This window comes from Osmerus mordax, chromosome 14, assembly GCF_038355195.1.
Source record: "Osmerus mordax isolate fOsmMor3 chromosome 14, fOsmMor3.pri, whole genome shotgun sequence".
Classification (NCBI taxonomy): Eukaryota; Metazoa; Chordata; class Actinopteri; order Osmeriformes; family Osmeridae; genus Osmerus; species Osmerus mordax.
Window position 1 is genome coordinate 13,046,277 of NC_090063.1, and position 24,666 is coordinate 13,070,942.

The 24,666-nt window shown below is 43.8% G+C and overlaps 2 protein-coding genes across 2 annotated transcripts in view; one reads left to right on the plus strand and one right to left on the minus strand.

Annotated features, from left to right (window-relative positions):
- lrba (LPS-responsive vesicle trafficking, beach and anchor containing) overlaps positions 1-24,666 on the minus strand; it is a 178,324-nt gene that overhangs the window by 55,163 nt on the left and 98,495 nt on the right. The window contains exons 37-40 of the mRNA XM_067249692.1: positions 18,846-18,970; positions 18,444-18,458; positions 13,763-13,906; positions 11,576-11,712 (exon numbers count right to left, since the gene is read on the minus strand). Of these exons, the coding sequence (XP_067105793.1) occupies positions 11,576-11,712; positions 13,763-13,906; positions 18,444-18,458; positions 18,846-18,970 (421 nt within the window). The remainder of the gene's footprint in view (positions 1-11,575; positions 11,713-13,762; positions 13,907-18,443; positions 18,459-18,845; positions 18,971-24,666) is intronic.
- Positions 8,452-10,220, plus strand: mab21l2 (mab-21-like 2). Its single transcript, XM_067250715.1, has one exon. The coding sequence runs from the start codon at positions 8,759-8,761 to the stop codon at positions 9,836-9,838; it is 1,080 nt and encodes a 359-aa protein (XP_067106816.1). The 5' UTR covers positions 8,452-8,758; the 3' UTR covers positions 9,839-10,220.

Here is a 24,666-nt window from a genome sequence, read left to right on the forward strand (position 1 = left end):
CTAAAATATTCACATTTACAATTCACATTCAGCTTATTTCACCCCCTCACTCCAAACATCGATCCTTCAATCTGGATATTCTGTGTTCCCCTGACCCCCTCCCCTGTCTGACAAAGGCCTGGGAGTGGACCTAACAGCAGGTACACAGGTGCTGAATGCTGCTATCAGAGGCCCACCGGGCAGACTGGCATCCATAAGCAGGCCTATCAATCAGGCTGGCGTGTTGGCTTTGACACGCGTGTCAGCGCCCCGACGGAGGGGATGACTGATGGGGAGGGGGATCAATCAGGGAGGGGGGAGGGTGGACATGCCCCCTTCCTCGACTGCGGCCACCCCCCAGTCAAATCCTAGAGACGGAGCGTGATGGAAGGGCTAGGCTCAGGTGCGGGGGAGGAGGAGGAGGTGGTGGGGGGGAGGGAAGTCTTTGTCTGGAGGTGTGGTGGAGGCAGTTCAGCGGCACAGGTTGAAGATCCAAATTCAGGGGTATAGACGTGCGTTTGTGTGTGTGTGTGTGTGGGTGTGTGTGTATGTGTGTGTGTGTGTGTGACAAAGGCAGATAGTGTCGAGCTAAGCAGCAGCAAGAGGGAGATTCCGGAGGGCACATTAGTCATCATTACCAGGGGAGAGAGGTGGTGCTGACACACTGTTTAAGTGCTTCCCTGTGTGATGACCAAGTGGCAATCATCTTTCCTGGGCTCTGCCCCATCTGATTAGGCCTATCTGCTGGTGAGACTGTAATCTCGGCTGCCTCAGATCCCATTTTATATCTGAATTAAGAGGAAAATGTAATAATTGGAGACAGAAGAAATGGATGGAGGGTTGAAGGAGAAAGAGAGGTTGGGCGCTTCTCCCCCTTTGATGAAAACAGACAGAGAAACAACACAGGATCAATCAGTGGACTGTCTGTGGTGTCTGGCCTTCATCCACTCTGTTGGCAGGCCGCTAGCCGGATCCTGGATGGATAAATCCCGTGATCTTTGGGATAAATTCAAGTCAAGACATGGAGCCGGGAGCAAGCATGGAGAACGTACATCAAAGCTGCTGATTTGGTTTCCAGGAGCTGATAAGGTGAAGGGAGGTTGGGAGGGATGGAGAGACGTGGGGAGAAGAGGTGAAGGAGGAATCAGAGAGAAATCCAGCGGCGGGTAGATTCCTGCAAGAGAGGTGAAAGAAAGACAGACCGAGCCTGTGCCTCTTCTCTCCTGATTGGCTGAAATAACTCTATTGTTCACGTATGTCAAGCAACTCCACGAAGCTCGGATGGTGACTGATTTTGAGGTGAGCGGGAGAGTTGCCGTGTTTAGCGGTGGGGTTTCAATAACAAAGGGAGAGAAAGTAACCAAAGCGCGCCACCGTAGGAACGGTGGGTGGGATTACGGGGGGGGGGGGACGACGACTTCATGTCAAGGGTAAGAGAGGGAAACACAGGAGAGGTGCGCGCTCTGGACGTGATGATAATGACTGTGTCTGTGGTAGGGACGGAAACGTTTAATGTCTTCCAGGTGCTGTAATTACTGGGGAAAACGAGGAAGAGTGGGGGAGAGAAAGACAGAGAGAGAGAGAGAGAGAGAGAGAGAGAGAGAGAGAGAGAGAGAGAGAGAGCGAGAGAGAGAGAAAGAAAGAAAGAGAGAAAGAGAGAAAGAGAGAAAGAGAGAAGGGCCGTCTGCTCCATCACTCAGCCCAGTCCTTGTCGCTATGTGCCTGAGCGATTTATTGACCGTCCCAGGATGCACTCTGTCAAGAGCTGCCGAGGGGTTTGGGAAACAGGCGGGAAGAAGGGAGACGGGGATGGAAGATGGAAGGAAGGAGGGAAATATGAAGGAGCGAGGGTGTCTCTGTGTCCAAGGGGCTCATTGATGATGACATACCTGCACGGCTATCCGTTAGCCCTACAGCCCACACTGCTTAGACCTTAACTGGAAATCAATAGGCTTTTTCTTGTCCTCGGCCAACCAACATCTCTCCCTCTGACTGGCAGCTGCAGGCCAAGGTCGTCCCCACCGACCGCGAGTGTGTGTGTGTGGGGGGGGGGGGGGGGGGGGGGGTATGTGTGAGACTACTTGTGAGAGTATGCGGTCAAAGCCGTTTGACGCTTTCAGGACAGTCTAACGATAGAGAGCCGGCCCCCCACCCTAGCAACCCAGCTGGGGGGAGTTCCCCTTGACTGCCTGACAAGTCACCTCTTCTGCTCCACCCGTCGACTGCAGTGGGTAGGAGCCACGAGCAGCTTTGAGTCAAGCAAGAGGAACACACTCGTGCAGCTGCAACACAGCCTCGATGCGAGGAAATCAGTTAGACAGCGAGTGTGACATTTAAGGACCCGGGAGGAACTGTTTCACAGAAAAACTAAGCTTGAGTCTCCTTCTCGCAACACAGCCGGCTCATTCGAAAACAGGAAGAATAATGACGACAGAGATGAAATATCCCACGCATTTGCACGTAGACGACACCGCATGCCCCGCCCCTGTATGGGACGTGCATTATGTATCGCCAGGAAAAGAAAATCTGGCCTGTTTTCCATTACATTTTCTATTTTCTGTTTGGTACAACAGCAGCCAACATGAAGTGCCTCCATAGACTTTCTCCCAAAACGCCTAACGCCTGTCAAGTGTTTTCTGGAGCAAGTCTTCCTCCATGACTATGAAAGGCAGCCACCAAGAAATGGGGCATAAATCCTCCAATAGGAATAAAGATGACAACTTTAAGCAAATTGGTTTAAATCAGTGTCTAATGTTGTCCCAGGTACATTCAAAAAGACAATCCTGGCGTGGGTAAACAAGGAGAGGGTGAGGTGTTTGAAAAGTAGGCCGACAGACACACACACGCACGCACACAGACGCCGATGCGCACAAACACACACACACACACACACACACATCTGCTCCATGACTTCATCATCAGATCTGAGATCTGCCAGGCAGATGCAGAGGCCTTGCCAAGCAATTAGTACCCCAGGCTGATTTCTCTGGGCTGCTTCCTCCAAGTGCCAGCAGCTGGACCAGCGGCCTGGGAGACCACGCTTCAGAAGGTGTGTGTGTGTGGGTGTGTGTGTGTGTGTCAATCTCATCCTGTCACACGTGTAAGGGTGCAGCGTGTATGTGTGTACGTGTGTGTGTGCACGGGTGTTTGTGTGTGCTTCCTGCTCCTCTCAAGTTTCCATGGAGAAGAAAGAATGAAGAAGAAGGGAAAAAAAGAAAGGGGGGGAGTGGGAGAAACTACAGTTAAAAAGCACCTCTTTTTGACACCCCCACCCCCCCTTATCATTCACTTGGAAGTACAAAGCGCTGTAACTCGAGCAGACACAGGAATAAAACTGTTGCCCACTTTTTTCTTTTCTTTTTTCTTTCTCCCCATCTCTCTCTCTCTCCTGTATGCTGACGAGCCTCTGAACTCAATACAGCATTCTTTATTTATATCTGCCCAATAAAAGGATACCCAATTTATTTTAATGTATTCACCAGGGAGAACTTATTCCTTCTGTCATTTCTTCTACTGTAACAGATCTCCGAAGCTCTGGATCTCTGAGGTGTCCTGACATGGTGAACTGCAGCCATGACAGTCAATGTCTTAAGAAAGCATCTATTTTCATATAGTCATTTGAGAGGGGATTATGTTATTATTGGGATATTATAATAATAATAATAATATCATATTTTTATTATATCATATATAATATTAGGGCGCAAACTAGTTTAAAATCAACCCCTTTATTTCAGTATTGTTTCCAATATGGTTCAAGTGCAGGCTTTGGCTGGGCAACTCAAAGACATTCAAAGACTCAGAAGTTCCACATCAATTTGGTGACGGCGACCTGAAAAACAATATTCCCTTTTGTTGCGAGCACCTTGGAGCAGGCTTCCATACTCACTAAATAACTTTAATGACACACCAAAAAAACACCTGCGATATCAGCACAAAAACAAGTGGACAGACTGCTGACATCAATCCAGCGTCTCAGTTCAAATGTGAGCTGGTTTGGTCTCGGCTAGGCTACGCGTGCTGTAATCCGGGTGAGTTGGAAGAGGGGCCACTGTGAGGCTGTGTGCACAGTAGCTAAGGAGCCACCTGGGGCAGGGCTCAGGGATCTGGAAGCTCTCTTCAGGAGCAGAGCGGGATTATCTGATGGCCAGTTAGGCTCCATGGGGGACATGGGGGGGGGAGGGGAGAGAGAGACAGAAAGAGAGGGCATGGACATCATCCTGTGGGCCTCTGGAGGGGGGATCGAGGTGGACAGGACACACAGAGGCTCAGATCAAAGAGGTCTTTCCAGCCAGGCTCTAGGGTCTCCACCTCTGTTCTCCATGGAGAAGGGCAAAGCTTATGAGGTTGCGGTAAAGTGGGATGTTTCCAGACGCGGTAGGAATAGTGGGGGACAGGGAGAGAGACTTAGAGAGATATGGAGAGAGAGATACGGAGAGAGAGAGATATGGAGAGCGAAAGAGCGAGAAAGGAAGAGCGAGAGAGAGATACGGAGAGAGAGCGACAGAGAGATACGGGGAGAGAGAGAGAGAGAGAGAGAGAGAGAGAGAGAGAGAGAGAGAGAAATTGAGAAAGAGAGAGAAATTGAGAAAGAGAGAGAAAGAGAGAGATTTAAAGCTGTGGACCAGTAGCTAGGCCCTCCATTTATGTGCTGGCTCCAACATGAGACTTGTCATACAGGATGCAGTCATGCCTTCCACGGCCCTCCATCCTACTATGACCACAAAGTCGCTGATCCGGAGACAACACAAGATGCACCCAGAGGTCACTAAGATCAAAGGTCTGGTCCGCAAAAATACAGACCTGAACTTGTTTCCAACACACAACAGTTCAGTCAGGTGAAGCGATATCTTAGAGCAAACACAGACAGGGAACTGGGCCCTCAAGCCTTAAACTCAACGGTTTTGCATGATGAATGCAGAGAACTGCTATCGGAAATAAACGCTGTTTTGGCTCGGGGGTGAAGCGTGCGGTTGTTTTGTTTCAGTTCCCAGGGTGCTGACCTGAGGCGGGAGAAGATGACAAGCTTGTAAGACTAAGCAGCCATCTTTGCCTTTGCCAAGAGTTGAGCATTAATGTGAAGAAAAGAGGCCCCCTTTGGATCCTCACGCAAAAAGAGCATTAGACATGGCTGTGGAGTGCATGGGAGTGAGGGATGCCTCTGAAGGATTCACTCCAATATTTGCAAGATCGGTATCTTTGGTGTTTGGCAAAAGATTGTGAATGAGGCTGTTCTTACTTACATCTTCTGATAAAAGGTATGCCGGTGTGTGCATACTTTCACACATACCAACACACAGCTGCACATATATATACACAAATAAATAAATACTAGAATTATTGTGCACTGACTCAAGTGCATGTGACCATAAAAAGGTATGGTGCAAACTTAGTACTGTAAATACATCAGCTTGAAAAATAACCATAGGAGAAACAAAAAGGTATCTTTAGCTCTGCATGGTTTTAATAGGTTAACGGTTGTCAGGACACAGATCAGTCGAACCTTGTTTCAGACATTATTGCACTCGTTCCTGGCGAATTTATTCTCAAGAAATGTGTATACTGACCTTGTCAAGGTTCCGAGTGTATTTACCATTTGTCTTTAATAGCCATTCTTCCTGTCACCATATATTTCATTAAGCTACAGTTAGCGTGTTGCTTTAAATGTGGACGTTTTCACGACTTGGTGTGTGTATCCATCTTTCTGGAGCTGTGCTTTTGATATGAACCAGTCTCAAACTGAAATAAAGACTCTTAGACTGCTTTTTTCCGCCTTTGCCGTCTCTAAAGCTACAGTTAACACTGCCAAAGCTACTTGAAAATGACTATTCCTCCAGTTGGGTATGATTCAGAGGAAAAGAATGTCAAATCTCAACAGTTTAGCATTTCTCTAAATCTTCCTAATAAATCAGGCTTGCGAGTTGTCTGTACATCACAGTGTGCTTTCTGCTCTTAAACTATATCTCTCACTGTTCTGACCACTGTTCTGAGTGGGATTGCTCTGGTTGCACGCATCTCCAACCAAAAATGTGTTAAAAAATGTATTTTATTTTCTTTAACTCTTGAGCTTGTTTCAGTATTCACACAGATTTTTTTTAAGTTAACATTTTGAGTATTCGGCAAAAAGGCTGATACAGTGTGATGCATGATCCAACAGCCCTAAAGTGTGGGTATGAAAGTATAAGGATGGGCCTGGCTGGATGGGTCATATTTTCATGTCTTAAACGAATCATGTGCTTAAGCACTGGCAAATCTGTGAGAAGAAATTATGAAGTGGCTTTAGAGCAAACCAATGTCAAATGGCTTAGGCCTAATGTACAGCGTGTCTATACCTCCCTCCTAATAGAAACAGCATTTGGTTTTAAAAACAATGCATTTACTGTTAAACAAGTTAACTCATTTGTAAACTGTATACTACTATAGAATATTGTAAACATGCATAATTTTTTTAACGCGACATTTAAGCCCTTGGAAAGGACTGAAAATATATTTTTTTGCAACTGCGTGATGCCACAGGTTTATACATTAAATATGCCCCGTTTTTTTTTTTACAAATTACAATTTCAATTACAAATATATACGAAAGCCAACAAAGAACCAAAAAGTTCCCCTTGCTCAAAACGTCCAAAGTCTTTCCCATTAAAACACTTAAGTCTAATTAAGGCAAAAAAGCCTTGAGGGAGACTGACGTAAAAACACCAGGCTCCAGACAGAGAATGTCCAATTGACTCCCTGATGAATTTAATGCCAAGCGCCAAACAAGCTCCGCCTCATTGACTCAAGTACAACTAGAGGCCGAGTGGGTAGCTTCAAACAGATCAATAGTTTGAAAAGACTTCAAGCGGCTTCCATTTGATACAGGCTACCGCTTCTAATTTCGCTAGTCTTTTGCAACACCGCTGAAAATAGGTCTCGCGCCTCACGGCCCACCCTATCTTAGCGCGCCTCACTTTGAGGAGACAGTGATAGATTCTTAAATCGTCTAACATGAAGTCCGAGTGGTAAGGGGACTTCAATTAACGACCTCGGAGGAAGCTCCTCGTTAAATTATTCACCCTCTAAAGCGATGATCACATTGAAAAGAACCAAAAAAAAGAAAAATATAACATATTGGACATATGCGCTTTTGAAAAACATTGGCTTTTGAAAAACAAGCTCAATTTGAGTCACTGAGTTTCAACAAATTGTATGCCATTCATAAATCTTTCAAAAGATAAAATGCTTATTTTTACTTTATTATTAATGTTAATATTATTAAAGTCCCCAACCATTTTGTAAGGATCCATTTAAGAACCTTTCCAGGTTCAATTTCCCAAACAGATGCTTATTTAGTTAAAATACGCATATATGACACGATACATAAAACCTTTTATATATCTATATATATATATATATATATATATATATATATATATATAGTGTGTTATGCACGTGTTGATAGTTGCAGGCATATTCGACCAACTGTATTTTTCACAAGCTAAACTGTCCAAACGGGCAACTATTTAAATGAAACTAATTGTTAAATGAATTTCAATTGTGGAGGCAAAACACCCACAGGCATATAACCCAAACAATAAAGAGTTTCAATAAATATTCTTTATTGTTTGGGTTATATATATTTTTTCTACGTGTCAATAATATAAAAACTTGCTTATCTTAATATAGACTCATGACAAATGAGCATATACTGTAGGTTAGGCTATATTATTAATGTTTTACATATATATTTAATTAAACACATTTTCAACACAAATAACTCGTATTGCTATTAAATTTATTGTTATCCAATTTTTATTCATGAATGTATCACACACAAGTCTGGCACAGCGTCGAGCCAATAAGACGTTTTATATTATTTAAAAAAATGTAAGCTCAATTACTTTTATTCAACATTAGCAGTTTCAAGCTTTCAAACAAGTAGACAAATAATTGGAAAATATGATATGTCAGATATGACAGAAACATGCCGATAGAGGGGATGAAAGAAGGCAACAAACACCTTGCCAAGCATGCAGGTACAACATCCCTCAAACTCCGTATAAAACAACATGCCATATCTCCATGTCCCATTACGCACCTGGAAATGGACTAGAGCGGGAAAAGAGACGCAGTTGTCGATTAAACAAATGTTTTCTTTTCTCTATGTACGTCTCGCTTAAAAGAGAATGAAATATATAAGCGATACCAAACGCAACGTTTATCTTATCTCAGCCAGGGAGTATCGGCTCCGCGCGCAGGACGCTGGAAGGCGAAAGTGTGCCTTCTCCTGCTGAGTGCTCGACGATGGCTGCTCTGATTGGCTGTTCGCACTGACAGCTCTGCCGTTGATTGCAGGAGGAGAAGCCCGACCCCTTTCACTCTTGCTAAGGGACCATTCATAAACTACACAAGTCCAGCTAGCAAAGCTGAGTGTGAACAAACTGAGGGGCAAGAGAGAATACCGCGCAGTTTGCACTTGCAACGGAGCGATGACTGGTCAAAGCAAGCGGTATTTCCTTTAGTGTCTGCTGCCGAGGACACAGACGGTCGAGCCCACTGAATCCATCCCATCTGGGTAGTGCTTCCGAGTTGGACTGATATATAGTAGCCTATTGCGTTGCATCTTTATCCATTTCCTCTTGACACTGACGTCCATCCGCCGTGAACGGAAAAAAAAGTTGATTATATATATTTTTTTTCACTGTTGAGGAAAGCGTTTTGCCTCTGGCTTTACCGGTAAGCATTGGATCCGTCAGCGTACTGCGACTCTCCGGTGTACAGCCCGGACCTCTGTCCAAACATGATTGCGACGCAGGCAAAGCTGGTTTACCAGCTAAACAAATACTACAACGAGAGATGCCAAACTCGCAAAGCGGCCATTGCAAAGACGATCAGGGAGGTGTGCAAGGTGGTGTCGGACGTCCTAAAAGAGGTCGAAGTGCAAGAGCCCCGTTTTATTAGCTCCCTGAGCGAGATAGAGGCACGCTATGAGGGGATGGAAGTCATCGCCCCCAACGAGTTCGAGGTGGTGCTTTACCTGAACCAGATGGGAGTGTTCAACTTTGTGGACGACGGCTCCCTGCCCGGCTGTGCGGTGCTGAAACTGAGTGACGGCCGCAAAAGGAGCATGTCACTGTGGGTCGAGTTTATCACCGCCTCGGGCTACCTCTCCGCCAGAAAGATTCGCTCACGTTTTCAGACTCTGGTGGCTCAAGCGGTGGACAAATGCAGCTATCGAGACGTAGTTAAAATGGTAGCGGACACCAGTGAGGTAAAACTACGGATCAGGGAGAGGTATGTGGTCCAAATTACTCCCGCGTTCAAATGCACAGGCATCTGGCCTAGAAGCGCTGCCCAGTGGCCCATGCCTCACATCCCCTGGCCTGGCCCTAACCGGGTGGCAGAGGTCAAAGCCGAGGGCTTCAACCTCCTCTCCAAAGAGTGCTACTCGTTAACCGGGAAACAAAGCTCTGCTGAAAGCGACGCCTGGGTCTTGCAGTTCAGCGAGGCCGAGAACAGGCTTCTGATGGCGGGCTGCAGGAAGAAATGTCTCTCCGTCCTGAAAACACTGCGCGACCGTCATCTTGAGCTGCCAGGGCAACCCCTGAATAACTACCACATGAAGACCCTGCTCTTGTACGAGTGTGAGAAACATCCGAGAGAGACCGACTGGGACGAGTCCTGTCTCGGGGACCGACTCAACGGTATTCTCCTCCAGCTCATCTCGTGTTTGCAGTGCCGCAGATGTCCCCATTACTTCTTACCAAATTTGGACCTGTTTCAGGGAAAGCCTCACTCGGCTCTGGAAGCAGCCGCTAAGCAGACGTGGAGACTAGCAAGGGAAATCCTCACCAACGCTAAAAGTTTGGACAAACTATAAACTGACTGTCATAGCCTAATGCTACGACAGTACGGAAGGACGTTTGATATAACAATTTCGAGCGGAGGAAAATCCAGTTTTTCCAATCAATGTAAAGCAATTGACAAAACAATACGAAAACAAAAATGCAGGCGATTTATATGGAGAAAAAAATGGGACATTGCCAGAGTAAAAAAGAAAAGTGAAGGTACCTTTTAAGATAAATGTAGGCTAATAACTTTTGGTTGTCTTGTTTTAAATGTTTTCACAAAGTGAATACAATTTTATTTAAAATATATGCACAAAATCTTTAAGTGAAAGAATAAAAATGTAGCGTGCCAAGTTCAAATTTTTCATTGTGACCTTAAAATGAAATGTTAATAAAAACAAAGCAAATTACATTACAACTTGGCCTTGTGTTTGCAACATGTCTGGACAGTTCGGGTTTAAGGCTGTAGCTCGTTATTGAAATATAGCCAACAGACTATAGGCTACTTGATAAAGAATATCCTGAAAGCCTAAAAGCAAAACGAATACGCCTACACGTCAGAAAAGTTAATTTGAGACGTTTACGACAACAAACATTTTCCCAACACCACACAAGTCTAGGGCTTAAGCCGCTGCAACCTATAGGCCTATACATAATTAATGACAATTTGGCACAACCTTTATTGAGCACAATCGTACTTGTTTTAATGATAACTCACCCAATGATCTAGTTACTACAATTACAATTATCACTGACTTATTTTGGACAATTAGCATACAAAATGCAACACCACATTGACATGACGTTTGTAGCAATATACTTTGACTGGAAACATCTATGGATTATTTTACAACGCAAAATAGTCTCCTGATATACACATTTTGAAGTTGAAACTATTTTAGGCATATATTTAAAACAATATTACTAATGCGTATTGAACGAAGACATGTAGGCCTAGCATGAAACCGTTTCTGCTTCTTCAGACAGTGGCGAGAAAATAATCGACAGGCCTTCAAGGTTTAGCAAGGCGCAATGCAATTGTTTCTGCAGTGCTTTTCAAGAATGTAGGCTATCGCCCATCAGATGTCTAGGCGACCTAATTTTGTCATGTTTGTAATGTTGACACAATTTAAGTCAATTTGACCCCCCCTCCCCCTCCACACACACACACACACACACACACACGTTTTAAATCAAGTAGACGATTTTTTCTTCAACTACAAAATTACAAGCAAAGGTCCATTCTCAAAAATTAAAATGCGAAGTAGAGCCTGTGCTAAAATTAGCCAACTATTAGCTCTGTCCCATCACACATGGCAAGTTAGCCTTTTGTTTGCACAGGCCTATAGGTGTACGAATTTGCATTGGGCCTAAATGCTGTACATAGGGAGGGACTACATGCTCATTGGGAAACTTTTTTTCTCCCCCTTTTTTTTATAGGCTAAAACCAGCTGGAAATCAGGGGACAACAAGCTGAAGTGGCTTCAAACCATTTATGCATTGGAAACGATATCGTCCACACATGAAATGTATAATTTTATATGATCAACAATGAGCCTAAACAATCCTCTACAGTGAGACGACAGCAATAGGCTAATGTACAGCACGGCTGTAGGCTACTTATAAGGACATGACAATCATTCATGTTTGTAGTGAAGCGCTGGGGGTGTGCAGGGTCATGGTCGAGGAAAGCTGACCATTTTGAAGCTCACGTTAAGAATGACATTTCGAGGCGCTCAAAATCAATGGAGTTGAAGCCCATCTCTTACCTTTGGATCGATAGTCTTAAAGCTGGGCTCTTCTTCATCCACCTCGAAGTAGAGTTCAGAGGCGGTGATGGACAGCGTCCCTTTCACCACCACTGCTGGGGCGACCAACTGTGCGCTGGTGCTCAAGTTTACTGGACCTGCGAGACAGACGAGGCCGACAGCGGTCGGTCAGAAAACAAAACATTAGCGCTATAAGCAAAAATAGCCCCCCTTCCCAACGCAAAAAAGGCAGTGCATTTTAAAGCGCCGTAATTGTAAACACATAAACTCAACAAGGGCATGCGCTGACTTTTCTGGCCATTTTCTCTCTCTGTGAAAAGGCCATAATAATTGTATTCAAACACTGTAGGCTAAGTCTTCCACGATGAGTATGTGGGATTTGTCGGTGGGTTATCTAATTGCAACTATATAAAATATAATCACCCAAGAAAGACAAACTAGCACAAACGTATATGGACTTCAAATTGCCAAGAACAGTCATAATGGACAACTAGACTACAGGGTACTTAGGCTATGGTAGGTCTACATTTATGTTATTACAATGCGCATATTTTCGTGTTGCAATGTTGTCGATTTATATCTTGGACACTTTGGTTTGAAAATAGATACTGCCCTAAAGTATAACTGTAATCACAGCATTTATTGTCAGTGCTTGGGGCACGAGCACGTTTGGGCTTGCGATAAAATAAAATATCAGCATCATTCGTAACCCAAAAGGCAGCCTTGTCAAAAAATAGAATCTGTCAATCAGACTCCATTGATTGCGGGCTGGCGCGAGCTCTGTTTAATCTCTCATCAATCTTAATTTATGCCATGATGACAATGAGCGTGAGGCTCGGGGGAGACATGGGTAAACTCATGCCCCTCTCTCCACGTGTGCTGATGCATTGTGTTTGCAGATGTGTGGCAGTGGCACGGAGCTGCACGACTTGATTTCCCAAAGCACCCTTCCCCACACAAACCGAATGGAATAAACAGATATGTTCATTTGCCGTCTATTTTCCTCTTCCCTTAGCTCCCCATAGTCCTCGCGACGCGAGCATTAACATTTAGGCTGATCCGGGGGTTGAAATAACATTTTTTCAATCACTCCCCGACATTCAATTACACCTGAATCAGACATCTGCTCGTGCTGGGATGCTGAGGCTAATGTCTAAGACCCCCCATGACAATATACTTCATCTTGGAACCCATGTCACTTTATTAGGCAGGATCCTCGCTTAATCCCCATTGTCATCCGGAGGCGTTCGTATAATTATTGATGCTCCATTTTCTAGTGAACATTATGTTACCGAATAATCAAAAAATGATAGGCTAAATAAGGATTAGAATGCAAGCCGATTACATAAATACACGCCACGTAGGCTATTCCAGAAAATAGATCATTTCGATAGCGAGAATAAGGCGGTAATAATGTAAATGTCTTACAATGGCGTTCAATTATTAAGACAATTTTTTTTATGTTTTTGCGTAAAAATAGGCTAGGCCGACAAGCCTACACATTTTAAATGCAATTTAGATAATTGCTATTGGAGAGTAAAATGTATTTAGCCTTCAATATCCTATGAATATGGCGTTTGCAATTTATGGTTGTAATGGCATATTTTCAGGTTTTAAATTTAATTGTGGAGAATTGGGCACAAACATAAGAATGGCACCACATTAGCGTCAAATACATTTGAATCATTTAAAATAAATGGGGAATCGGAACCTAAACAATAGCATAGAACCCCCAACAACACTGGCTTTATTAGGGTGCCAATCTACTGTCTCTCTCCTGAGAACGAACGCAATCTTTATCCACAACTATACACTTTTCGCCCTTTATTTTGTCCCACACTTATTTGATCCCAAACAAAAACACGCGTTTTCGATATAGGCCTATGCGCAAGGGAAGCTGCCAAGGCGGTTGTCTAATTGGCGATGTGAGCATTTGACCTCTACCCTTGCAAGGAAAGGCAGAGATGCAAAGCCAATGCGATCAGAGGGTCTGTAATGAGAGAGACTTGTCAGAGATAATGGCGGGCGCTGAGGACATGATCCTCCCTCATTAACGGTTAGAAGTCCCGCTTGCCTCATCAGCACGCGCAAGGATGCAAGACAGAAAAAGGCACGTGTGGAGGGGTCATGGAAGAGATACTGTGTTCGACGTGCATGTGGAAGAGATGAAAGGATGAGCTACATTACCTGTTAGGTTCTCCAATTCCTTCTCTTCCAAAGATGACAGAGTGTCATCGTCCCCGTCCAACAATATCTCACTCTCTGAGTTCTGATTTCCCAGAGCTTGACTTCTAATGGACTGCTTGCCTTTGAGAATATCTTCCTCGGGAGCTGAAAGGAGAAAGGTCTTTCTAAAAATCCGTCATGCATAATTGGTGTTTTATTCAGTGCAGAGGTGAGTATTCTACATGAAAAGATTGTGAATGTACAGAGTAAAATAGATACACATGCAATGATGTTTAACCATTTAACATGGACACCAGATGTTAACAACATGTATCATTTCAAGTCATGCCACATTTAATGTAGTTGCTTATAAATGTGTTATATGTAACATAGCATACATTCTGATTAAATCTTTATTAATTTGTTTACTTATTTCAGTAAATTGAATGACACAATTGATCTTAAAAGTGTAGTTTCTGATTTGGAGTCCACTAAATTATAGTCACTTATACAGTATCATTTGAAATATTGCCTATAAAGTGCTGTAATTACACCAATAAAAATTACATTGCAAACAAACCGTAACAAAAACAAAAATCAGATGCAATGTGCTTCACATGCCAACAAGTAACTATGGGTACTGTGAACATATCACATCAAGATGCAAGGAATGTAAACACCAAAACTAGATTACTGGAAAGCTGGCAACACTTGAACAACAGTTGTAGGCTACAATTTTTTTTGCAATATACCGAAATTTGTCAAGCTTGCAATAATGTCTAAACACAGCTGAGATACTTGTAATGACCCTTAGGAGGCTTTGGATACTGAACACATGCCTGGTTACATTTACAGACAGGATTCCCATCTTATCTTGCTGTTCTTTCACTGTGGCATTATGCCAGCCATACCCATATAGCAAGGGGTATCGCCATGCTATATTATGTTGCATTTCTCCATACAATTGACTTTAATTGTACAAATCTAATATTCCAAATCTAATAGTTAGATTTTACAGTTATTACCTCCTCGTTTTCAGATGCAGATATGGTGGCCTATGATTTAGGCTATAGGAACACTATAGGGCCAAGCTGATAACTGATACAAATGGCTCAAACCAAGGCCCAGAAATCACAGTTAAAAGTTCATTTCCCTTTTTGTCTTTGTATAAAAGACATGAAAACAAATACAATCTCTCTGGCCAGACGGTTATTCAGGAACACGAGCCAAACACATCACAACAAAGCGAGGGCCGCACGCTGTCCATTTTGATTTCAACCAAACATGACTTGAGGTTCCAAATGGATTATTTAAGAAAAATGGTAATCTGCAAACATTTACGGAGCCCTGCATTCCCCAGTGTGCATGGTAAAGATCCACAGACATGGGTCTACTGTACATGCACTGGCAAGGCTTCCATCTATGTAAACACAGTTGGCGAGACAGGGAAGTCCCTCATGCGGGCCCTCCTGGGTGTGTGTGTGTGATTACTTCCACACGGCGATGGCCTTATACACATACACACCCCACCAGGAACTACTGGACACAGAATCCCTCCTTCACCTTCCGCTCTATCACAGCAACATCACCTAAGAGTGGATTCATCTGCATTTCCTTTAAACGCATTCTCATATATAGCTGGGGACCGGAGAAGCCCGGGCTGAGAAATCTCTTGTCATGGAAAATATGCTGCTCACTGATATTTAGAATGGTCTTCCTGTAATTAAGTCTCCCTTGAGGATTCTTTACTTAGCGGCACTGAAATCACTACCAGCTTCCTAATACATACCACATGCCACGGCATTCACACCGAGCGAGTGGACTGGGGGACTTGACAGAAGAGTGAGTTTTAAAAGCAGACATGTGTATTTGAACTTCTGTACATTCCACCCTAAACATTGCTCAGTAACTTTAACCACAAAACTCAATATCCCCCTCGCATGCGGATGTCACCACAAAAGAGAAGCAAAACAATACTACAACGACATACTAGTGTAATAATACAAATACTAGTAAAACAACTACTACAACTTCTAGTCCAACTACTAATATTACTAGTACGTCAACTACTTATAATACTACAACTACTAGTAATTACTACTACTATTACAACATTGCACCTACAAAAAATACTTGTACTTACTACAATTACTACTACGACTAGCACTTCAAATATTCATACTGTTATTGCAGCTACATATTGTCATTTTTATTGATGAGTTAAAAATCAAAGGAAAAAGACCAACTACATGATATGAAAATCAGCAGTTTCATAGTAACTCATCCTTATTAATAATAATACTGCAGTACATTCATAATTGTATCTTAATCAAGTTATTAAATATTGCCAAACTATGCTGGATATATTTGCAACTCATATTTCACCTTTAAGGGAACCATCTAGACCTATTTTCTCTACCTTGACTTTCAAATGCCCGTCTATATGTGACTCAAAGCATGCATGCATGAGCAAAGCAATTAAATTGTCAGAATTAACAAATTTGTTTTTAACAAGAGTGTAGCCAGTAGTGTGGTCGTGAGGCGTGTATTGATCGCCAGAACAGAGACATTAGTCTTCAGGTATTTACACTGCCACCTTTGGTCCACAGGCCCAAGGATTGTGCCAAATCAATCCCCCAGGAAAGATGGCTCTTTCCAGCCATAAATACATAAATTGTCCCCCCACCCTCACACTCCACCAACCGACCAACTAGCCGCTACGCGCCAAAGCTTTCCTGAGTGGAAATTGTCCTCTGCGTTTTGGCTGAGTATGAATGATCACGGTTGTACGTGATTTTTCCCCCCCAGTACATCTCATGTTTAGAGGATATCGTTATGAATAAAGTTACTTAAAAAAAATCCAGGAAATTTCGCATACAAATCAAATAGTTGCAAGAAATGTGCACTACAAGAAAACAAGTATGATTTAAGACGATATTATATTTGAGAAAAACTTACGAAAAGTTTTTCAAATACATAACCTAAATAAGACTTTGTAACTTAAGTTACTGTGGTGAATTTCAAATGGTAAGGTGTTACCACCAGTAGCTAGAAATCCTGTGAAATCCAGACTTGATCATGCACTAGAATGTTTTCTTTTGGGCTAGGGGGGTGGGGGGGGTGGGTGACACTCTCCACGTTCTCCCTCTTCATCTGATGAAAATAATTACAGCCAGATATGACCTTTGTACTCTGCCTGAAAAGCGGGGCTGCGTTCTCATCTTGAGCCTCGCTTCTGCAACAAATGTCGGGTCGGCAAAAACAAGAGGAAAGGTTACATCACAAAATGGAGTCAGGCAGGCCTCAACGTCAAAGAGTAATTTTAATGATATACTCGCCAAACTGCCGTTAGGCAATACTCTCTTGAGGTAACGTCCCCTTAACATGGACGGATAGCGTTTATGTATGTCTACATACAAAATACATTCTCTATGATATAATCTGTCGCTGATTTTGTGATAAATGAAGTATGAATGGAGTATGCAATTTATACATGATGGATAATTTTATTGATACTGTACTAAGAAAAATCTACTGCTTTGCCTCATGATTCATCTCAACTTACTTGGCGGATAACTTTTATGAAAATAGTTCCCATTGGGGTACCAATACTATTAATCAGAGCAATTAACAGGAAATTTTTCTTTTTACCAAACAAAGGAAAAATGTATCATAAAGCGAGTAAAGACAAAGATGTGTGTGTGAGAGAGAGCAAAAGAGAGTCAGAGAAAGAAAGAGAGAGAGCGAGAATGACCACTAGGCCGTGTCTCCAGCTGCCTGCACAGAGCGGCCATTACTGCGGACCGCCTGGTCTCTGAGGATGCTGGGATTCTGAACGCTTATTGCTTTTAGATCACATTCTTATTGACTTCTGTCACACTGCTCGTTTGTCTACGGGACCGATGTCACGTTTTAAAGGGGAGTCGGGGGGGGGGACCTGCCCTGTGAGACATATTGGAGACGTTTTGGCCCGTTATTGGTTGAGCGCGATAGGTTAAGTCGGTAAGAACAGGCCCGGCCCAGTGCTGATTGCAAACCCTGGTGTGGGCTGCAATGGCGGGATACTACCCTAGCAGAAACAAGGGATTATGGGAGCGCCGCAGGAAACGCGACTCCTACTCCCACCAGGGAGCACAGGTCACAGATGGCGCATTGCGACCGGCAATGTCTTTTTTTTTTTTTTCTCCTTTTCATTTTTGAGTAATGAAAAGTTAGTAAATGCTGGGAACTGGTTTGGTTTTTGCACCTGCTGTTGTAAAGCAAGTGCAAGGAAACTGAAGAGCAAGATAAGAATTGATTGACCCTATTTCCAACACTAGAATGGGGAAAGGTAATCAATGCTGTTGGTTTTAACGACATAACCGTCTGCGAGAGAATACCACAGTATTGATGTGGCAGTTCGAAACTACATCCGCTTCATTTCATTTGCTCTTTGTGAGGCTTGCTTTGAATAAATGGTAGGGCTATTATTCCAAGGTGATATAACTGACAGTAAACCTACTCTACTGTCATGTGAAGTTAACTGAGTCTACACTAGTAATACATAACGAAGCAGTAATACATAAAGAAGCCTAATGATTAAAAACAATACTTTTCAATCTTGAAAAAAGAAAAATTTATTCCCACATTTACCCATAAAGATTCAAAATTGGAGAACTTTACCGAGGGGGGTGGGGGGAGAGAGACGTGACATGTTACTCACCATTAATGCCAGTCACTGCATGCAGGAAAAAGGAAAGGAACAAACGACATTCATTCATCTCCACTGAAATGTTATGCTAACTGATATCACAGGAAGGGATTTTTAAAGTAAAAGTACAGGGGCTCTGACACTACGTGTGTGTAAGAGGCGGAACTCAAAGCACCCATTAGCTCAGCATAAGCTAATGCAAAGCAAATAAGTGAAACTACCTGTGTGAAATTCAAATGAGTGTGCCTTTTCTTTTCTTTTTTTCCTTTTACAATGCTTTGCACTATAAAACGTTTTATGGCAACCATAGGGCTAATTTTTACTGGCTTATACCTGCTGCCACCAAAGAAGGCAAGCAGACAGGCGGGCAGGCTGGCAGACGGTTGCACCTAGGAAGAGCAACGAGAGACTGACCGTGGTCGGCGGCGGCCTTGAGCGTGGCCTGGGACTGTGTGGATCCAAAGGGGTTCCTGACCAAGCGACGGCGGCGCCTCAAGTCGTCCTCCCAGTAGTCGAGGCGCCAGAACTCCCTGGGCCGGCTGTGTGGAGACAGAGGTAGCACATGTGTTAGCGATTACCAGACAGCGTGGAGCAGCCGAGCACTGTGCTGCTTCGGCCGCGGCCCTCGCCGGCCGTTCATAAAGCCGGCCTTGTTTTTGCTGTCTTTGCTTTCTTTTTTTACTGACGTGCGCACCTTTAAAGTCACTCAAATTCAGACACACTTTCTACATCCGGCGTCCTTGAAAACAACATAATCGTCGTCCGTGACTAAGGTGCACCTAGGTTTTTCATTTCTCTCTACCTTTCTTTCTTTCTCCTTTCTCTTCAGAGGAGAAGGTTGAAATGCACTAAATACATCATGTTGGAATGAGCCACTGACAGAGTGATCAGTTTCCCCACACTCTGCTGGCATGCTCTCCCATACTGGGCTCATTTCAGACCCAGCAGGGCATCCCTTGCCGGGCCAGGCCTCGGCTGTTAAGATGAGGAAAAGGCCATTACAAATACAAGGGGAGAGAGAAGGGGGGTAGCATTAACAATATTAATCAAACGTCTACAGCTGCCATCATCTTTCTTCCCAATTTGCTCCTCCTTGTGCCGGACGGGGTCAGTAAATCATCTCGATTTTGTCTTCGGGGTGTGGAAAGCGTTAAACTTTTAATGAGTCAACACTACATCAGTTTGAAAAGTAGGACTTCAGGAGTAAAGCATTATTCATATTTGAAGTAAAAGGGATTTAATTAAAACAATCTTCTAAAATATTCATTACCTCTAGCCCCTGAGGCACACAGCACAACATAAGGATTTCCCCCCCCCACACACATTTAAAATTGTGTTGACTCTGGTTAACTGATTAATTGGAGTTTAGGGGTGAAATCTGTGGATAGCAGAAGTAGTTGAAAATGTAAATATAGAATGTGATGGATGCTGTATTTCGGGAGGGGCTGAATACAAGACACGTGGTTAGGCTGAATCCGTAGAGAGCTACAGTATGATCAGTATGATCAGCTCTGCCCCAAACTCCAGTGACTTGGAGTGATGCACTGGGAGGACCTCTGCAACGCACACATGCACCAGGGATGTGTTGGGGTTGTTTTGAGGTTGAATTGAAGTTGCAGTCTACTACCAAATGGCTTTAGCAGTGCTTGCAAAAAACCCTCTGTGGCCTGACTTATCGAGGCCTGGTGAAATATTAGTCTGTAAGTCCATCGCGCTCCGTCGAAGTGAGAAGAAGTTTTATTGTGCAACAGGGCTCGCACGCCCCCAGAGAGATAAATCAGGATAATAGCCACCTAAGCACCCTCTAGATACACAACGCTTTTATGTCTGGGTATTTCACTAAGGGACTGCAAGTATGTTAATGCAGACTCACCCTAACCACAAATATTAAAGTTCAAAAGACAGTTGGACAGCGGAAACCTTTAACGAGTACCAGGAAAACGAACTAAGCGAAACAGAGAGATGCACATAATGTAGTTATGTGCAGTTAATGTAGTTAAATTAGTAAAAACCCACTCAAAAAAAATCTACTAGAAGAGGGCAGTGGAGTCCAACTTTCAAACCTATCCTGAATGTTGATGTTAGGGCTGGAAGCAGTGTGGAGGGGTGCAGGCATCAGCCTGGGTGACACACGGGGGCAGAACCCTGCCTGGTGGGGGGGTTTATACGATCTGCTGTCGAATGCCACTCTAGCCAGGGGCTCACCACAAATCTTCAGCCCCAACACCCAATGATCACACAGGGGCCTCTTAAAGGGGAAGGGGCTTTACACAAGAAAATAAATACAATTTCAACCAGGCCCTTTAAGACCTCTATGCCCCGGCTAATGAAAACCATTAATTACTTGATTTATCTGTCGAAAGAAGAAAAAGAAAAGTCTGTCTGGAAAATGGGGGCTGGTTGTAGGAGAGGGATAGACGGCCGCTGCTGGATTCCTACAGGCTCCAGGACCCAGACGTTCCACCGAGGACATTTAACGTGATGCATAAGGGGATAGCTAGCATGTCGCTATTAAATATTTCACAGGAAACATTCTTCGTCTCGCAAGCAAAGACAGGGATGTTAGAGCTCCTGCATTAAAAATGTTGGGGGGTTTTTTTCAAGGGAAATGACAGAGAGAGAACAGGCTGCGAGGGCTGATGCACATCTTCTGGAGTGGACTGGAAAAAAAATTGCTACAAATGTGGGAAAAGGATGCAGTATTATGTTGGATGGGGTTTAATCTCTGCAGCCTTTGCAAACACTTACATTCCTTCCTAGTTCATAATAACAAATGTTAGAAAGCATTACAAGACCATGCCATTGGCTGCTTTGCAGATGAACCAAAAATGTAAGACCTGAATGATCCTAAAGAACTTGTAAGGTCAAATCAATAGTTAGTAAGTACATTTACATTTAGCAGATGCTCTTATCCAGAGCGACTTACAGTAAGTACAGGGACATTCCCCCGAGGCAAGTAGGGTGAAGTGCCTTGCCCAAGGACACAACGTCAGTTGGCATGACCGGGAATCGAACTGGCAACCTTCGGATTACTAGCCCGACTCCCTCACCGCTCAGCCAACTGACTCCCAAGTAATAAAGATTCTAGGGATATTTGTGTTCTGTTCTATTGTTGCCAAGGATACTGGGCACTGGGGACATGTGTGACATGAGCTGGGGAGCTGGCTCGGTGTGCCACCAGAAGTCTGCGAGGGCCCAGATTTCGCAGGGCTACAAAGACCCTGCCCGTGTTCAGCTGTGATAGTCTTCCAGCGCAAACAGCCTCTTCATCATCCTGACTCGAAGCATTCATCTAAGAAAATGATTATTAAGGCTGTGTGCGGCACGCCGCCATGAAACTGCTCCTACTCTCGTCTCAACCAAGGGAAGGGCCTTTCACACAACATGCATCAATCGTTCAGAGCTACGGCTGTTGGCAGGAGTAATTAGTCGCGAAGTCGGGGAACAACCTCCTGTCCTCGTAATTATCCACCACGCCGAGCCGCCATGACAAGAGCAGCCCTGATGAAGGGCTGCGGACTGGGTGCACACGGAAGGACGGACTGGCGGAAAGCCGCTCTCCGTCATCAATCCCCCCCGCTGAGAGCGCCGCGACTCATGCCGAGTGTGTTTCCACTGTGATAAATTATTCAGCGGCTCATCCATCGCCCCGGTGGCATCGGAGGAATTACGGCGCCGCCATTCTTCAAGATAACAACAATTAAAATCACAAAAGGCCAGAGCCGAGACGGCAGGGGCCCAACGAGCCGCTGGTGTAATTAGTAATTAGTTTACTCATAAAGGAGTCGGGGAGGCCCACTCGTTATGCCTGCTTGAAAGCATGTTGAGAGTGTGAGCATGCTGGTGTGTGTGTTTGTGTGTGTGTGTATAATGTATGTGTGTAAAGAAGCACTTAGGGGAGAGTGTGGGATTTCTCCAAACCTGTTTAAAATGGACCACATTTGCAACCGATGAGAAAGCGACATTTATGTGAAGCGGTAAAATAATATTAGGCCTTGGGCCGTCCTCTGGATGCACTTCAGGGGTTCAGGTTTGAAATGCGACGAGGTTTACCAACAGAGAAGACAAATAGTGCACTCTGGGCACTCCTCTGAAGGAAGACGGCACCGCTTCACACTGAAGAGTAAACAGCGCAATCAAAACAGATAATTGTATTCAATAAACACGATGGCCTTGCATCAACAGAGCAGCATGCGGAGGTATGTGCGTGTGTATGGTGGGGTATTACCCATAGCCTCCTATTCAAAACTTAAATGGTGCTACTAAATTGTCCATTTACAACAAACAGAGAGCAACCCGAGTGGCAGAAGCACGTCGAGTAATAAAGGAACTGGTTTCCTTCCGGCGTTTGTGCTCAGGGTGACAGTCTGGCCCTGCTAGCTGGTTCATGAAGCACTCATTTGGAGACCAATACACAGAGGGCAAGGACGGAGCGCATCTCTACGCTACGAATCTCCTGGTCTTTGGACACTAGCACCACGTGGTAAGCACACAATCAATTACAAGCCGATACATGTCAGGCGATGACATGTGACTTTGGATACTGATAAGACCATCAATACTTGAACCACTGTTCAAACATGGATGGGAGTATAGCTTGCTTTCAGCTCAGCTAGCTACTGACCATGCACTGGACTGAAAAGACTATTGGCATACATGTTTAAATGATACAATGATATGACAGTTATTGACTAAATTCCCACTTCTTACATATAATTACTCCCATTTGAGCCCTTGTCAATACACTGTCAATTACATGAAATCTAATTTGACATGTATAAACATATCGTTAAGGGAATAAAAAATGTACTCTGCTTTAATTTAAGGATAAAGGATACTCTGGCAAACACAGATGTGTTTACTCTAAAAAAACATAATCCTAGGTTTCAACAGAGGACAAATCCATTAACCCCTGCTAATAGCTTATACATAAATGGGACTTCAAGCAGTTGTGGATGGGAGCTAACGTAGCTTATCGCCCTATTCAACCGCAGTTAAAAAATGCTAATAGATTCTTCCTGAGCGGGCACAGAAAGTTTGATAGCACTCCCATTTCAATGGCCAAATTGTTCTTTTTCTGACAAGGACAAACGATTGCCATCCATCAAGATCCAATCGGGATGCAGGCATAGCGTCTCTTTCCGGTCCAACCAATTACAAAGCACTTCACTTTTTTTTTTTTTTTCAAGAGCAATAAGAGAACAACATTGGGGATGAACGGCAGGATCATTTACTGCCGAGGTGAAATGAACGATTGTGAAAATGTGTTTCTAATACGGGATCATGGGGACGTTCTACAGAGAGGAGGTGATATTGCCGTTTGAGGAGGGTCTTATTAAAAAGGGTGGAGATTATGCAAATCATACCAATCTGACCTTTATTCCCAGAATACAGGGGGTGTGAAGGAGTGTGTTGTGCTTTCATACATCACTCCTTTCCAAGGCGCTTTGGCCAGGACAAACACTCATTTATAACCTTTGAGTGCAGATTAATTCGACTACATTCAGGATTGCATATATGCAGAATAGATTTCTCCCTTTGCCTTTTTTTTTTTTTTTTTCATTAATGCAAGCCCTCATTGACGAGTTTCAAATTGCTTAAACGTGGGGGTTATCTGCGAGATCAGTTCATTTGATTTGCATAAACCATGTGTTTAGAGGGAAACGAGTGAGAGAGTGTGAGTGAGAGAAACAGGGGGGGGGGAGGATTTGTCATGTTGAGGGCCTTGGCGTGAACACTTCTTTGTCAAAGCGAAGACGGCGATCTCTCCTCCAGTACCTCTAGCCTCAAATTAAAAAAATGAAACGGGACCCAAATGCCTTTTCCGGAGATGTGGGCATGATTAAGTCCTGCTGAAGTGATGCTCTACATATGCATAAACGCACATCCAAACGATGTGTGCGGGGCCCAGGCCATTTCCATGTTGTTTATGTAAATCCTCCTGCACCTAATGTTGTTTATGTGTTTTACCCAAAGGTAGCTTTCGGGTCAGTGAGGCAGAATGGCTTCTGTCTGGGATCTTAGATGACTTCCCTGATGTGACTCTGCTCATCCTTTTTGTTTATGACAAGGCTGAGGATGCTCATTCAAATATCAATTTGGATCTGTGGTGCTCGATCTGTCCTGCACTACATACTGCAGGGTGAATTAAGACCAGTGTTGCATATGCAACACATTGCTTTAGGTTTATGTTGTCTATCAGATCAGGCATACCTTGAATCAAATACATGCTTTC